Source organism: Cynoglossus semilaevis, chromosome 16 (genome assembly GCF_000523025.1).
Source record: "Cynoglossus semilaevis isolate Cse_v1.0 chromosome 16, Cse_v1.0, whole genome shotgun sequence".
In the NCBI taxonomy this organism is placed as follows: domain Eukaryota; kingdom Metazoa; phylum Chordata; class Actinopteri; order Pleuronectiformes; family Cynoglossidae; genus Cynoglossus; species Cynoglossus semilaevis.
This window is the reverse complement of record NC_024322.1, coordinates 18453162-18469214: the sequence shown is the minus strand read 5'-3', so window position 1 is coordinate 18469214 and position 16053 is coordinate 18453162. Positions and strand designations below refer to the sequence as shown.

The window sequence follows — 16053 nt, the reverse complement described above, 5'->3', positions numbered from 1 at the left end:
TTATATCTTGTTTTTTATGTGTTGATAAAAGTGCAAGAGCTTCGGTGTAAATGTATTTGCAGGATTTGTTTGGGTTCAGTCCACGGAGGACGGGGGGAGAAAAACATTTAAAAACCCCTGACTTCAAATGTAAAACCCATTTGACCACATGACCAAAGTCATGCTGTTGCCTCGTTTATAAATTTGCTCAGTTTAGTCAAACTTGTTCTTATTCCAAGGTAGATTCGTGCAGCTCATTTGATTTGTTTTTTTCCCAGCGATACAGAAGTGGCCTCTGAGGATTTGGTGCTTCTCTACAACAGCCCCCCCCACTCTGATAATGCAGTTTAATCAGGCAGCTGCCCCCAAGGCAGTGATCGGTCCCACAGTGTATTCCTCTGCGGTGGACAAACTGGGTAAAAACCTTGACTGGCACTTCACCCCTCAGTGATGACAGAAACCCTGTCTGCCTAAGCAGCTATTACTCCATCTGATTGGTAATCATGACATGGAGTGAGACATAAATCCCTCAGACTACTGCTGGTTAAGATAGAGGTTTGTGAAGGAACCCCGTGATTAGATGACCTTGGGTGGAGGGTGGAAAAGGGGGCCAGGAGAGTGTAGGCTGGGGAGGGCGCACTTTTCTATTATTGGCAGAATAATGACACACTCTCATGCAAATCAACTGCACATACTGTACATTCAAGACGGAGAACAATTTCCTGCCTTTAGACGGATGTGTTAAGTGCGAGTATGTTGAGTGGTTGTAACCTCAATGGTCATATCATCAGCATATAGTGTGATTTATTCACACAAATTGAGATGCCTGTGAAGTTCTTTTCAGTCTTACTGGTCCATCTTTTTTTTGTTCGTCACACACACTGTGTAGTTTGAATACCCAGATCTGGGGTAGTACTTGTCTCAGCAAAAAAGGGGAAAAATCTACTGGGGGATTGTCCAGGTGGTGTTAAAAGTAGACTGATTATTTTTAATATGTTTGTGTCTTTTTCACTTATATTGTCAGTTTTTTAATTGATGTTAAACAACAGTAAAATGCAATCAGTATCTAGGTGATGTGAGGTCAAGTATTAAAAAAAGTGCCATCATAATTTAAACCCAAAAACATTTCCACTGCTGCTGCCTTCTAGTTACTAGAAGGGACAGGCTTGTCAACAAGTACTAGAATCTAGTGCCTGTTGTCAAGCCTGTGCCACAGTAAAAAAAAAAAAAAAGAAGATAAAAATGACTTTGTTCTCTGGAGGGAGGTCAGGGTTGTCTCATAAAAACCACAACGTCTTAAAACATTGATTACTTATTTCATAGCTTCAGTGCAGAGACGCTGTTAATGAGGGTGGTCTCCAGTATAACCTGACATCCACTTCACACACTTAATCTTTAATTTAATATTTTTTAAATTCTTTCCTCTGTTTTTTTTTTTTTTTGGACACAGCTCTAAAAACCTTATGCTAAAATTGTTCATCAGTCCACAGACTGCACTCGCTCCAGTCATCAGTCTGTGATCAGAGCTGACGTGGGTGACATTTAAGTCTAAATACCACCTGGTGTGTGTCATTTCTGTGGGAGGCTTGTAATAAAGATTCATTATGCAGGGGAGACGTCATTGAGATGCACCAAATTATTGATGTATTTTTCTGGGAGGGTGGCAAATTAAATATATTGGCTTGTTATTAAGCTGGTTAAACAATAGCTGTGGGATCTATACAGATTACTGTCGAATGTATGGACCAGGGGACGCACCAGTATCAATACCATTGTCACTATCAGTACCATCCTGATTCATTCGATTACACATATTGGTACTTGTACTTACCTGCCAAGTACAATGGGTTTTCTACTGCAGTCCAGTGTCTCATTACATTCAGGGGTAATTTATTGAAGTAGGTCAACAATGTCAGCAGTTTGGAGGTATTTAACATCAGGGATGAAGACAGGGGTAGGATTTACTGTAGGATTTGTTCTCTTATGATACATGCCTTACTTCTACCCTGTGGCTACAGATCAGTCCTGTAAAAAGAATAATTGATCAAGTCCTTAAGTTAATGCATATTTTTCTAAACAGTAAAAAAGAGATAAAAAATATCAGCCTAATCAGGTTTGACCCCGCTCTTCTTTCCAGGCCTGTCCTTTAGTTGGTAGACAGAGAAACCTGCAGTATAAAAAGCGTTGCGAGGTCAACGGGATTAGAAAAGCACTGTATAAGTACAGACCATTTAGCATCTCAACAGAATCCATCCCATGAAACAGCTTGATAGCTGTCACATAAAAATACTGCCTAAATGGAACTATTAAGGCTGGTGCAACACATCATGGTCTATAAAAAGTGCCAGCAGCTTTCCAACACTTCAGCTCTTAAAATTCTGAAATATGTAATAACATCTCACCTGCCTCGCCAACAGACGTTACACTTGTTACATCAGCAGAACATTTTAGGAGAACAACAACTTATCACCCTTTGTTTGTGACGGAGAGTGAGGCTGAGGATTGATTAGGCCAAACGAATGCATGCCCAATGGATTTTGTGGTCAGGAGTGCAGCCTTAACAACGGAACCAGGATGTGAAATAGCCTCGGACTCCCACACAACTGCTTTTAATGAGCTGGAGTTTCTCTTCAGCCTACAGAGCAGCTGCTGTCGTTTCACCGTGAGCTGATTTGAACACATCGTGAGGTCACATGTGCTGTTGACTGTTGTTTGCCTTTTACTTTTCATTGGCAGAGTTTTCCAAATAAACGGTTTGTTTTTGGCATCTGAGGGATTTAGCCAGGCGTGACGATCAGATGGAACAGTGTGGACGTATAAGCTGCAGTATTTGTCCTAAAGACAAGCTTCCTTATTGGTCTATATTCACAACTGTTGTTGCTGAACTTATAATTTAACCCAAAGAAACAAATCACATTTTCACAAAATGGCACTGTTTGACAAAATAACATGGTATCTTCAGTTTAAATACAATCTAGATGACGCACAGTTAAATGACTAGTCATTAAATGGACTTTAATCAAACGTTTGTCTACCACATTCACATTAGTTAGTTAGTAAAAACTCACCATCTTTGATTGAAGCCAGATACCAGGATTTCTTCAGCCTTGGATGAAGAGTCAAAAGATCTTCTAGAAACTAAGACTACTCCAGTGATCAGCTGCTCCAGGTTATAATGACCTGGAGCAGCTGAGAACATGATCATTGTCAGATAAAACTGGTTAGTCTGAACTAACCTGCTAAAGTTCCAGTCCTGGTACAAATAGGACGCCTCTATAAAAGTGTTTTTTTTTTTTTAGGTCACAGATTTTGCTTCTGCTTTTTAAAATCCTATAAACAATAGACTCAGTTCTTCTCTACCGCCGGTTGTTAGATGTGTTCGGCCACCTCGAACGGAACCCGGCTGTAACGGACTATCGCTGACCTGTCAAGTTCACAGTCTGCTTTCTATGTAAAGCCAGGGAAGTCGGCTGAGCTGCAAATAGCTTCTTTGAGAATCGGCTGCTCCTCATTCTGGAACTGTAAGATAGTCCTTACTTGGGAATATTCTCACATCTGCCTTTTCTCAGCTGTACAACATGGCCGACGTTTAATTTGCTGTGCACTGAGCTGCTGCTGTTATAACACAGGTTTTGTTTGAATGGGCTGGTGGCTTAAGACTTATCCAGTGTAGCACATTGTGAACTGTGTGTTTGATGTAATTCAGGGGGCTGTAATGCCCTTGTGCGTTATAGCTTTGGAATGTAATATTGTTTAGAGAGATAAACGAACACCTAAGCTGTTGTGTAATTCAGACTTTCATAGTAGTGCGGAGGAAAAAGGGTGGAGGATGCTGCATTTCAAATGCAGGATGAAAAGATTTGCTTTCCTGTGTGTGCACACTGTAGTCTGCTGGACAAAAAGCGATCAAAGAACACGCTGAAAACACTTCATCCTGGTCGGCTCGGGAAACATGCCTTACATGTTGGGTTTTTGAACTTTGGAGAAATTTTATCCTTTTGAAAATGGTTTATTTTAGAGACAAAATAGCTTTAATAAACTTCAGTTTCAGAAAACTAATGTCCAGCTGAGTGTGTGAGCACTTTTTCTTCTTTTCTTCCTCCGTGGTGATGATAAAAACATTTCTGTCCCAGCAGCTGAAAGAAACTCCAGCTTTTATTTGACATTTATCAGGGATTATCCTCAAAGTACACAAGTTGTGGAATTTACCTTCTTGGTGCAAATGAAGGAGTGATGGGGTGAAGGAGGAGGAAGAATAGAAAGGTTACCAGTTTTCAGTTGCTTGTGTTCTCCACTGTTGTGCCTCCGGTGACTGTTAAGCAGAAGCTGTTTGGAGAAGGCAGAGATGAATTGACAAAAGAGGTCATTTGTGTGACTCATATTTGGCCCCTTGGCTTTCAAGGTTAATCGGCATGAAAGAAGGTAGAACATCAATAGGTTACCTGGCTGCTGTGAGATTCAAAGGCGTGTTTTTTTTCCATTTCTTCCATCACCATAGCTCAGGCAATGGCCCTTCTGTCACCAACCTTATGCTTTCCTGTGGTAATCAATTCAGCTTTAAAGGCTTAGGAGACATCCCTTAAGAGACTTCAGCAAACTGAGCACGCCTCTGCCGAGCAATCTGAAAGGCTTTGATGCTTTGTTTATTTATTTATTTATCTATCTTATTTATTCATGTGCATTTTTTAAAAAATTAGTTCGAAATATAGTTGGAAAATTCTGGGCTTATACACGAAGATTCTCAAAAGAACAATACATGCGTAATTAATGTTCCAAACTGTGCGACTCTAATTGGATTTCACCCTGAATCTGTCAAGTGCTGTGGGCGGAAACATGATTTCTGTAAGCACTTCAACTGCAGCCAAGTTTGCAAAACTCTTGAAAAATATGAGTAGGCACCAATCAAAACAAGACGTTTAGTCTGGATTATTGGCAGGTTTGTCAGCTGATTGGTCATATTTTTAGTTTAATTTGGACATGACAATTTATTTTTATCTGTTCTCAAGATTGTAAAGTAATTTGGACATGACAATTTATTTTTATTTGTTCTCAAGATTGTAAAGTAATACTTAATACACACAATATTTGCTTTATGCAGGTGTCTATAGTTGTTTATAGTTGTTGATGACAGAAAAAAGGACAAATATTGTCCAGAACAACCACAGAGGTATTGCATACTATATTTTTCTATTTTAAAAAATAGTTTCATCATCTGTGGCCAGAGGAGGGCACCGTCTGCACCTGTGGTGGCTAATCCATGCCACTACAAGGCTTAAAAAAAGTTATTGTAATAACGTTGACATTTCTATTGATACAGTACGTATTATTTTTTGTTTATGTTGCTACACTCCAATAGTTACAAGTAAAATACTGATTTTTAGTATGAAATATTTGACACCCGTCACTGTCTGTTATGATGAAAACGTGTAATCTTTTTATACTTCAACCTTCAAAGTTCCATGGACTTTCTGTGCAGCTCTTCGGCTTCTCTTTACATGTTGGAAGAAAAAGGCTTTGAATATCAACGTGAGTCGTTGATTTAAATCCTGCAATTTCAGATATGTTGCGTCAGTGAGAAGGGAAGAGGTAAAATGGATGAGATGTTTGACCTTTTCAGATTTGTCCCAGGGTAGTGAATTTGCTGGAGGGCTCCGGGGCAGAGAGCGGCCACACGCTGAATTATCACTCCCACTGTTCAAACGCTGCCGACCTGATCCTCCACTTACTGCACTCCCACCACTAATGTGTTAGGAACACACTGAGAAATGATGGATATTGGAGAAACAATTTGAAGGGCTGGCCTCAGCCTACAAGACTCCACCGTGGGTTAAACAAAGAAGCAAATGACTATTTTAGCTGGATGCTGACGAGAAGTGGAGGCAGGTCAGACTGTGGTGTCAAACCTTCAGCAGAGGCTTATGTCAAACTACAAAATGATGGAGCTCAGTCACTGACAGCTACCGGCAGGAAACATGTCAACACTTTGACGGATGCTTGCTGTATTGAAAGGCTATGATGGCGTTTTGGTTCACCAGACTTTCAGTGAACTCCCCCCCGTTTCCAAACACCAAGGAGGCAAAGAGATAACAACAATCTTGCCAAGGCGCTTTGTAATAGTTTGCCAAAGCGTGAAGGACATCATGTCTTTGTTGGAGCAGACGAGCTGTCAAAATCATAATGCATCTCCGCTGTCTGTTTCTGCTTTATAGGAAGGGGAGAAAAAATGGCCTCCCGCTCTGTCAAAGAATAGTGCTTTTCAAAAGAAGTGTCGCCGACAAAGGAAGATGCAGGCTTTTGAACGTACACACAATCGTTTAGAAAATCGTTTAGAAGGATCTTGACGTTTTCACGTTGATTCAACTTCATCCGACCACGGCTCATGGAAAAGTCAACTTCTTTTTTCACCAGATCCATTAATTGTGGAGTTGTCCTTGAGAACATCCAGGTGCAGCCATTGTCCCACTCACTAACCCATGTTCCATTCTACCTCCAGATCAGGGGTTTGTCTTTCTGGAAACAGAGAGCAGATTTTCTCAAACATGAAAATGTGTTTTCATGTTTTCATGTTTCCCACATGCTGAGAATCATCACCTATTTTTGCATCCCCCTCTCTCTCCTCCTTCCCTCCCTCCCCTCCCTCCCTCCCTCCCTCTTTGTGTTTCTCCACTCTTTCTCATTTAATTCAGAAGCCATTCTGTGTGACATTGGGGAGTTTCACTGTATTGACCGGAAAACCTGCATCCCAGAGGCCTGGCTCTGTGATGGTGAGCCTGACTGTCCCGACGACTCAGATGAAACAGATCAAACTTGTAAGTCAAACCATGCTTTGCTGTTTGTTGACCAATGAAATGCTTTCATTTCAAATTTGAACACCTATTAGAACAGCCTGCAGTGATTTGGTGTGAAAATCTGGATTTTGAAGACTGGGGTCAGATGATCTAAAAGACCATTGTTAACGTCATCATAACCATAGACTAACCACTCTTCAGCACTAGATTAATGTAGTAACTAATTTGACTACATTACCTTTGTTGTTTATAGGAACTATAATATTACCTTTAATAAAAAAGACCAGAAAGCTACGGAAGTTGCGAATTATCAAGTGGCTACTTACTTTTGTTTTTATTGTCGAGTAGCAGCTGCACTTCATGTCCACCAGGTGTAACTCTACTGTGGCTAATGCTGTAGCATAGTTACATCTGTGCTGTAAGAGTGCAGTGACGTTAAAAAATTATCATTATTTTAAATCTGCTGAGATTCATTTCTTCTAAAACGATAATGATAAAGAGTTTACCAAATCACTGTCATCTACTTTGTACAATAGGTTAGGGTGGGAGGGGGGGGAGTCAGGGGGGTGAGGCGAGGGGAGACAGTGTTTTAACACAACTAATCCCTAAAATATATACAAAGCGATCAACTTTGGAGCTGTGTTACATGAAAAAAACCCAGGCACAATCATCCTGAAACTGGAATATACGGTTGAGCCCTTTTTTATTGGACGGCGGCCAGGACTTATATTAAATTTACCCAGAGTGCCTCACCAATCTGTAACTTCCTTTAGTTGCAGAAACTGCATTAGCGTTCTAATCCAGTGTGTGTGTGTAGGTAGACGCCGTCGCCTTTATCCTTTTCCACTATTCAGCATATGTAACTGTAAGGACATCCTCAGCAGTTTCCACATGGCATTAACTCGGGCTGATGTCCAGACGTCTTGGCAGTGGTCCGTCCTCAGGTTCCACCTTCGGCTTAAACTGTAGCCGCTCTTATCACATATCCGTCCGTACATTCAGTCCTGCTGGAAAACTCCCTGGAGAGTAATTCCCAGTAATTCCTTCACAGTGAGCCTTTACGTGATGCGTTCAATGACAGTAAAATGATCTGGAGTTTTATCAATAAATTATAGAGACAAAATAAGCTGTGAAGACGTTTCCTTCTTCACACCTTTGAAAAACCAACAATGTTGTGAACAATGATCTGAATCTTTTTGTTCACTGCCGTCATAGAAAAATGAAAAAGAAAGTAAAGCGTATAGAAATTTAACAAGCGGTGAAATCCTGTGTCACATTTTACCACACAGCAGTTTTAGAACATAGTAAAGTAGAGAAAACCTGTGTGTACTTCTTAAAGTATTTGTCTCTTGGTCAAATTGAAAGGCTTTACATGAATATAATTAAGTTGTAATTGATAATTATTTAGTTAATACATTAACCGTCCTTTTCAGACCAGCACACATTACCTAAAATTAAAACAGCAGCTTTAATTAAGATTGGACGTTTGATTCTCCGCCTGGTTTTATCATTAGAGGATTCTGATCATTCATCTTTCTTCCCCTACAATTAAGTATTTAAAACATTTAAATATGTTTTTCTAAAGGTATTAACATATATGTATGTCTTTATATGTATCTATATATAAACATATACATATATATTTAATTATAGTGCAGCTGTTTCTCTGTTTGTACAAAATAGCAGTGATCTGTGCTTTTAATTTCTTTGTTAAATACAGTTGTAAATACAGTGTTGTTCATGAAGTCCAGTGTTGACCACCGGTGGTCAACATGTTGTTGAGAGCGGTCATCCTCCTGCGTCTTCAGTAATATTTACACATTTTTGGGACGTAGATTTCCGTGATGTCATCGATGGAGCGTCAGATTCCCATCGTTGTAGGTCGTAAAGGCCTGGGTGAATTATGAAGAGAAAACAAAAGGCATTGTTGGCTCTCACCCCAGGTTCCTCATGACGATCAGTCATTGGATATAATTAGGGCTTTATAGTTTTGGCAGCGACATCTGTGCATAAATTGACCACAGTGGCTACAACTGCTCTGTTAATCCCCGACGGGTGGCGTCAGGTTGTTGATCAGCCACTTGTTGATGACAGAGACGTTACTGCTCCTTTCATATGAGTACAGTACATATATGTACATATATTTATTGATTATTGTGATCTATGTTAGAAGGTGCTATTGAATATATGTCTTCAATCTTTTTCATATATTTCACTCTGAGATTCAACGTCAAGACTCGGTCGTATCTCACTGAGGACGGAAACTACAAAATCTGACTCATCAATGATTAATGATACGATGATTAATTGTTCTCACTAATTTGACCAATTAAGAATTTATTTGACATTTTGTGAGACATTTTTTCTGAAGAAGTTGTGAGATTACAGCATGTGTTCAACAAACCAAAGTTCTTGTGAGGTGAATTCAGGTAAAATATATATGTATTTTCTTCCCATCTGTTTATTGATAATTGCCAAACATTATTTTGTACTTTTGTCAGTTTGAAAATAATTCTTATAATACTAGAGAGTTATATTTCATAAACAAAACGACATCAGTAACCATTGAAACATCTCAGACTCTAACAGTTGTGAGAATTGTTCCTCTATCATCGGTACCACGATTTAGTTTATCATCTCTGAGTCTTGGTTAACGTCACTCAGTCCCTTTCTTCTGGTGCAGCCCTGTTGTGCCCCCTCTCACTTGCTCAGTGCCCCATAAGGGGGGCCCGCCCCTTACTTTGAGAACCACTTTAATGTGAGCAGTTGAGTTAATGTGTGCAGTTGCTTATATATTGCGTACAATAAAAAAAAAATGCTGGTCATTGTGAGCCAAGCCGTATAATCTCCGTTATTTGTCTCTTCAATTAATGGCAGCTCCGTTTCATTTACCCCGTCCGCTGGAGGACAACCTTATATAAATATATATATATATTTCTTTTTATTTATAGGGTCTGCCACAGTCTATTACCATGGGCTAAAGTATGACTTGATAGGAAGACGAATTGGATCAGCCCCTACCATTTGACAGAAGGCTAAATTGGAATCTATATTGCCTTTTTGCAATAACCTACCAGTAAAGATTCTTTTGATAGGATGAAACACAGTGAGAGGAGCCGAAGGGGATTTAAATAAAAGCACAGGAAATGGAGCAGAGCCAGACTTCACTGCTTGGATATGGCTCTGAACTTTTTGGAGAAATTCATTATCTTCACAATAAGTCAAGGTAATACTTTAGCGCCGTGTCATCTAGATATATGAGAATGTGCTGCTAATGGCTTCTGTAGCTCCTGTGTTATGTTTGGGACAGACAGATGTTATCTACGTTTTTACTGCCTCTGTGGATCAAAGGAGGGAAGATGGCCTTAAAACATCAGAGCCTGAAGTGTAGATCAGCTCCCTGGTTCATCTGCTGTAGATGTCCCAGGTCCCACAGGCACAGATGACAACTGGTTTTCATGGAATTAGGAAACTCTCTCAACCACCACCAACAGCTGAAGGAAAAAAAATCAGCAGCTTAATGGAAACTTTCCAATAGCATTTTAATGGGTCCTCACTGTGCAATCAATTTAAACTCTTACTGTTTAATGGGGCCCAACTGCATATTATGATGTAGCTGTTGTAGTGAAAAGTCTAAAAAACAAAATCTGCTGAGTGTGTGGTTATCATGATCTGGCTTTACCATGAAGTCCGACTGTCAAGGCCGTGCACAGATCCACGGGTTGTTGCTGCTGTGAGATAACGTACGACTGTAGTTCGTTGGCCTTCTGTAAACGCACTGATTGATGGATGGATTTTTATAAGAATCTCAGCTCTAACAACTGTCAGCACCCATCTCTCTCTCCCTCCCTCTCTCTCCCTCTCCCTCTCCACTGCTCGAGGCCAGCAGTGTCTCAGAAAGTCAAACTACTGGATCTTCTGAACAGTTTTCATGGACTTGTTTTAAGTTTTTCTCTGGATGAAACACATTTTAAATCAGTAAAACCTGACATTTTGCTCTAAACTCTATTAAATCAGAAAAAAAACAAAAACAAATAAATGAAAGGTTGAGTTGCTGACTTCAACAGCACTGACATCAGGGTCGTGACCTGATTCATTCCAGTCTATACTCATCTTAATATTGTTGAATTTCCACACCAACATTTTCCCCAGTTATTTCCTTCTTACTTTTTAAATACTTGGCTAAACTAAAAAATTTAGATAATTCATTCTAGGAGATGGAGATGGAAGAATTGCATTAGTGGTTGCCAAAGTGGGGGGTGGGCCCCTATTGGGGGGCGGAAATCTATTGCTGGGAGGACACAGCGAGCACGATGATCGCCAGCAAAGCTTAGGAAAGTCAAAACCTGAAACACAAAAATGAGTTGTTTTGATTGTTAGAAAGCTTAGGAAAGTCAAAACCTGAAACTGTTTTGATTGTTAGAAAAAAAACTGCGAAATGACTCAGACACTTCTCAGATCTTTTACTCCCAGACCAGAGTTGATATTGTGAGTGCTAAGAGTATCTGCTAGTATTTGGTCTCCGTGAGACGAAGTCAACAACCTGCAGGCTGTACCTTTGTGTGTGTGTGTGTGTGTGTGTGTGTTCTTAGTGCCATGTTGGAATAAATGTATTGGAAACACATCTGGTTCTCCTGGGAATCTGTGCAGGATGGAGGTTTAGGAGCTAATGTAGCGTAGCACCTTGTTATTGAGCTGAAGGACGGGCCCTTTTGCATTATGTAACATTTATTTCTCTTCCTCTCCATCTCTGCCCCCCCCGCTGAGATGTAACCCCTGTTGACTCATCGAAAACCCACCAAATGTGCTCTCATTACAACCGCTGCATGCTTTGTTTTGGTTTTTTTCCTTCTTGAAGCACCACTTCACCGTCTTTACTTTAAATGTGAATCCCATCCAGTGCTGCGTTGTTGACAGTCTGTGGATCTATTATATCTGCATGATTCAGTTTTTATAACTGCAGGGCTCTGCTTCTACCAGAGATAATATAAAGCGGAGAGGTTATGATGTCATTAAATTGACATTTTATATCTTAATGCAGTTAGGGCCGATGCATATCATGTTTACCGCCTCCGTCTTCCCGTTGACACCTGCTTTTGATAACAGATCTTTTCTTTAATTCACGGCTTTCCCGTCGACACATTATCCAGGGAGTGTCGATCGCCGTCTGCCGGCAAATCAAAAACCGGTCGTTCTGTCGGTGCGTGTTGTTATGCAGCAGAAGAAAATCCAACTTTGCAAACAACATTACAATATCTACTTTTCCAGCAGAACTTAAGTACACTTCCTGAGGCCATTGCCATCTGTTTTGCCAGTAGTCTGGGCAGAGAGCAGGCAGAACGAATATTGTTTGTTTGTGTGTTTGGCGCTCAGAAACATAAATTCCCAGCGAGGTGCTGTATGATTTACTGAGCCTCTGATGAAGACCTTTTCTTCCATCAACTTTTAAACTCAACCATAACTTTTGCCCTTAATGTTTTATTTATGTGTTTGTAGTCAGCGTTCTTCCTGCCGCATTTCTCCTCCGTCTGCCGTTTGCACAGATTCCTCGTTGCCTGAGCATTTGTCTGGGGTTAGATCATTAGTGTGGGAATAAACGTTGTGGAGCGGTGACAACCTCGCAGCCTCACATCTCATCCATGTCAGAAGTGATGCACAGGGAGGAGCGGGCTCCTGCTTTGTCTTTGCCTCCTCAGCCCCGTGTCAACCGTTAAGCTGCACTGACACGTTTCTTTTTTCTTTTTTCTACCTCTGCATTCTCCTCCTTGCATGTATATTATAAAGGCTGGTGCCCTGGTGTGTCACCTGCAGAACCAAAGGAGAGAGAGCATATTTTATGGCGTTGACAACCGCGCTGGCTGCTGTAGCACCACGTTGACATTACAATGCTAAAGTCTACATTATCTCCGCGCTGCCACAGGAGAGAACAAAGCAGGAACAAAGCAACAAAGCTGATAGGAACCGAGCTGTAACACGGGGCAGACAGTGAGACAACCGGCAACAGTCAACCAGAAAAATAGCCTGCAACGCCACCGTGATGAAAAACTGTTCATCTGGGTTTTAGTTACAGCCCTGAGGACCTGACTCTCAATGAGCGTGAGCCTGTAACACTTGGCTTTTTTATTTATTAAAAATGACTAATGGGTAGTTTAATACGTAGTGAAAGGAATGAGCTAATGCCCCCTCTTCCAGCCACTCTATAAACATGGTCATAGTCCAATGATTATTTCAGGGGAGCTGGGTTAGAGCCAGAGGATATTTGGAGAAAAATACACGTCCTCCTACTCACCGTGTATATCATACTCTAACCGCGGCACTCATTAAAGATTCCTTGCAGCCAAATGAAATGACTTATTTACTCATTTATGATCAATTGATGTACACTATGTGGCTGCGCACCGATGCAGGCCCTGAAACACGTAACACAGTACTGTATGAAATATAAATAAAGACCGAGGTCAGGGCTTTTCACAAAAACTATTCAAAAATTCCACAGGAGCAGTTGTTCAAACAGAAAACCACAATAAATAAACGGCCATCTTGAATGTTTTTATAATGTATTTAATGTATACCTCACTGTCCACTTAATTCTGTTTGGAGAGAGTAAGTAAATATGTTTTAAACAAAAATATAAATAGGACTGGCCCTTTAAAAAAATGTATGTGGATTTATTAATTAAAGAATAATATGTATTAAGGATGGCTAATATATTTAGCATTTAAAGGTGTTCCTAAATTTAGGATACACACTCCAGCCCACTAGTTGGCAGTAATGCACCTATGGACTAAAAACTTAAAAATTAAAAAAAACATTGACAGAAATGTACGCCTGAATATTGATTCTGTCAAAGACAAAATTATCAAAATCTAAAAAAAACAAATGTCTTATTTTGTAAAATATTTCTATTTGATTTAAAAAATGATTAATTTTGATTAATTAACTAAAACATTTTGACCAAAACACAAAGTTGCAAAAAAAACAAATGTCTTATTTTGTAAAGTATTTCTATTTGATTTAAAGTATGAGGTATCCCCCTCAAATTAAATCTTTATTTGTATGCAGGGATCGTTCACAAATGTGTCTGACAAACACAGGCCTCTGATTAAAAGTAATAGTAGTAGTACTAGTAGTAATAGTGGTAGTAGTAGTAGTAGTAGTAGTAGTAGTCGTAGTAGTAGTCGTAGTAGTGAGCCATGTACCAACAGTGATACTACCGTGTGTCTGTACCATGTGACCAGAGTTAGTTAAATAAGTACTTGTAAATGTAGCACTGACCGTTCACCTCTTGGCTCCGATCGCTCGTCTGTGCAGAAAGAGATTCTAGTCATTTAATAAAAGTGTTTAAGGAACCAAACCACAGCTGAGATTCTGTGGGGAAATCAGAAAGTGCAATTCCAAGATTGGTTTTATGTTTCATGTGGATTTCTTTCGGCAGTCGCAGTACTCTGTGATCTGTGTATTTTTAGTGCGCGGCCTCGACATCCTTCAATCAACACCGCACATCCTTCTAACAGGGTGACATCACATCACACTGCACTGTGTGTACTTTGTACCTGTTTGAACAATTCTCATGCAAATCATGTTGAAAGAACCGTTAGCTTCCAGCGGCACATGAAGCGTCGGGCGAGGGGGTGGTGGGGGGGGCTTCAACACGACGAGTCTGCGTAAATCCAACGTGTCAACGAAACGAGACGTTAAAAAATGGTACGGGTTCAGACAAACCGATGGATCACAGTCTGGTTGCACCAATGATGACATTATCACAGTTGTGTATTTATTTGCATAATGAACGATTGCCAACATTAAACACAGCACTGTGTATTATTCCCCTAATGAGACCATTCTTCTCTGTGAATATTGGCTTTAACCTCTCTTACTGCACGGTGGAGTATACATTATTCATCTAAAGCCGGCCCCAGAACAATTATATTAACATTTGCATAATGGTTGGTCACAAAAGTATCTCCATCAACCAATTATGTGTTTTCACAATAATTGGTTTTGTGTTGTTTTTTTGCGCGCGTCCAAGCTGCTGCCACACGGCGGCTCGTTCCTCTCTGCAGACGGACCTATCGATTCCTGACCATACAGTGGAATCAGGACGTCGCAGATGCCAACGTTTGGCTTCAGTCCACTAACATTTTTCCCGTCAAATAGTCCTGATTGAATGCACAGCATAATTTACAGCGGATAATCAGCTAATGCATACAAGGAAAGTATTATCTCCAGGATTTGGGCTTGAAATACTGCACTGAGTGAAACAAATGACACAGATTTGGATTTGAGTTTTATAATTCCTGGATTTCTTTATGTAATGGAAACTAAGCTGCTCATTTTTGGCTCCTTCTGTTTGTTTGTTTTCTGATACCTCATTCTTTCAGACACCGATTGTCACTTTTAACGATACGTCGACTACGACAGCGTCTCCAAAAAGATAAGTCGATTTTTTTAAATGTGGTCAATAGGCAATAGGATTAATGGCATAATAAAATAAAATGACCATGTTGTCCAGTGCTAGGCTACGTCAAAAGTAAAAAAAAAAAAAATTGTCCAGTGCTAGGCTACGTCAAAAGTTAAAAAAAATCCCAGAATCAGGTTCGTTGTTTACTCCTAATTTACCATCGGTGTAAATACCAGTGTGAATCGTCATTTGTCTCCAGCAGTTTAGATCAGATTGTTGTCATAGCAACACAGTGTAAACAGTAAAGAGTAAACTGGTCCTCCCAAATGATCGGAGTATTACTGCGTATATACAGTAAGACCTGTGAATGTCAAAGGTCACTGACTTGTTTATTCCGTCACAGTGTTTGTTTACAGAACATGAACCAGAAACAGAACAAACAGTTTACTGGTCCACTCCTGCGCTTCCTTCTCTCAACACGCACCACAGCGCCTCCTGGCAAATCAGCTGCTGTAACAAATGTAAAACATCATTCACTCAAAGTTACAATTCCTGTAATCTCATTCAATCCAGAAATGACGTTAGCCGTCACACGATAATTGACAAATCTGTGAGAGACAGATGTGATTTCTCTCCAGCAGGGTCATTGTCACAGCAGCTGGACGGGTGTGTGTGAACAAACCAGTCCTGATCCAGTGGATTCACACAACGGAGCTTCTATTTTTACATCAGTCCTGACTGTAGTATTTATAGTCTACTACAGTATACTATTCCACAGTAGCATACAGTGCTGTACTGTACGGTGCCGACCATGTTATACTATACTATAATATACTATACTATAATATAATATACTGCACTGCAACGTACTGTATTGTACTATAG

The 16053-nt window shown here is 40.1% G+C and overlaps 1 protein-coding gene across 1 annotated transcript in view; it reads left to right on the top strand.

Moving 5' to 3' along the window:
* lrp1bb (low density lipoprotein receptor-related protein 1Bb) overlaps window positions 1–16053 on the top strand; it is a 176515-nt gene that overhangs the window by 3829 nt on the left and 156633 nt on the right. The window contains exon 2 of the mRNA XM_025063745.1: window positions 6666–6788. Within this exon, the coding sequence (XP_024919513.1) occupies window positions 6666–6788 (123 nt within the window). The remainder of the gene's footprint in view (window positions 1–6665; window positions 6789–16053) is intronic.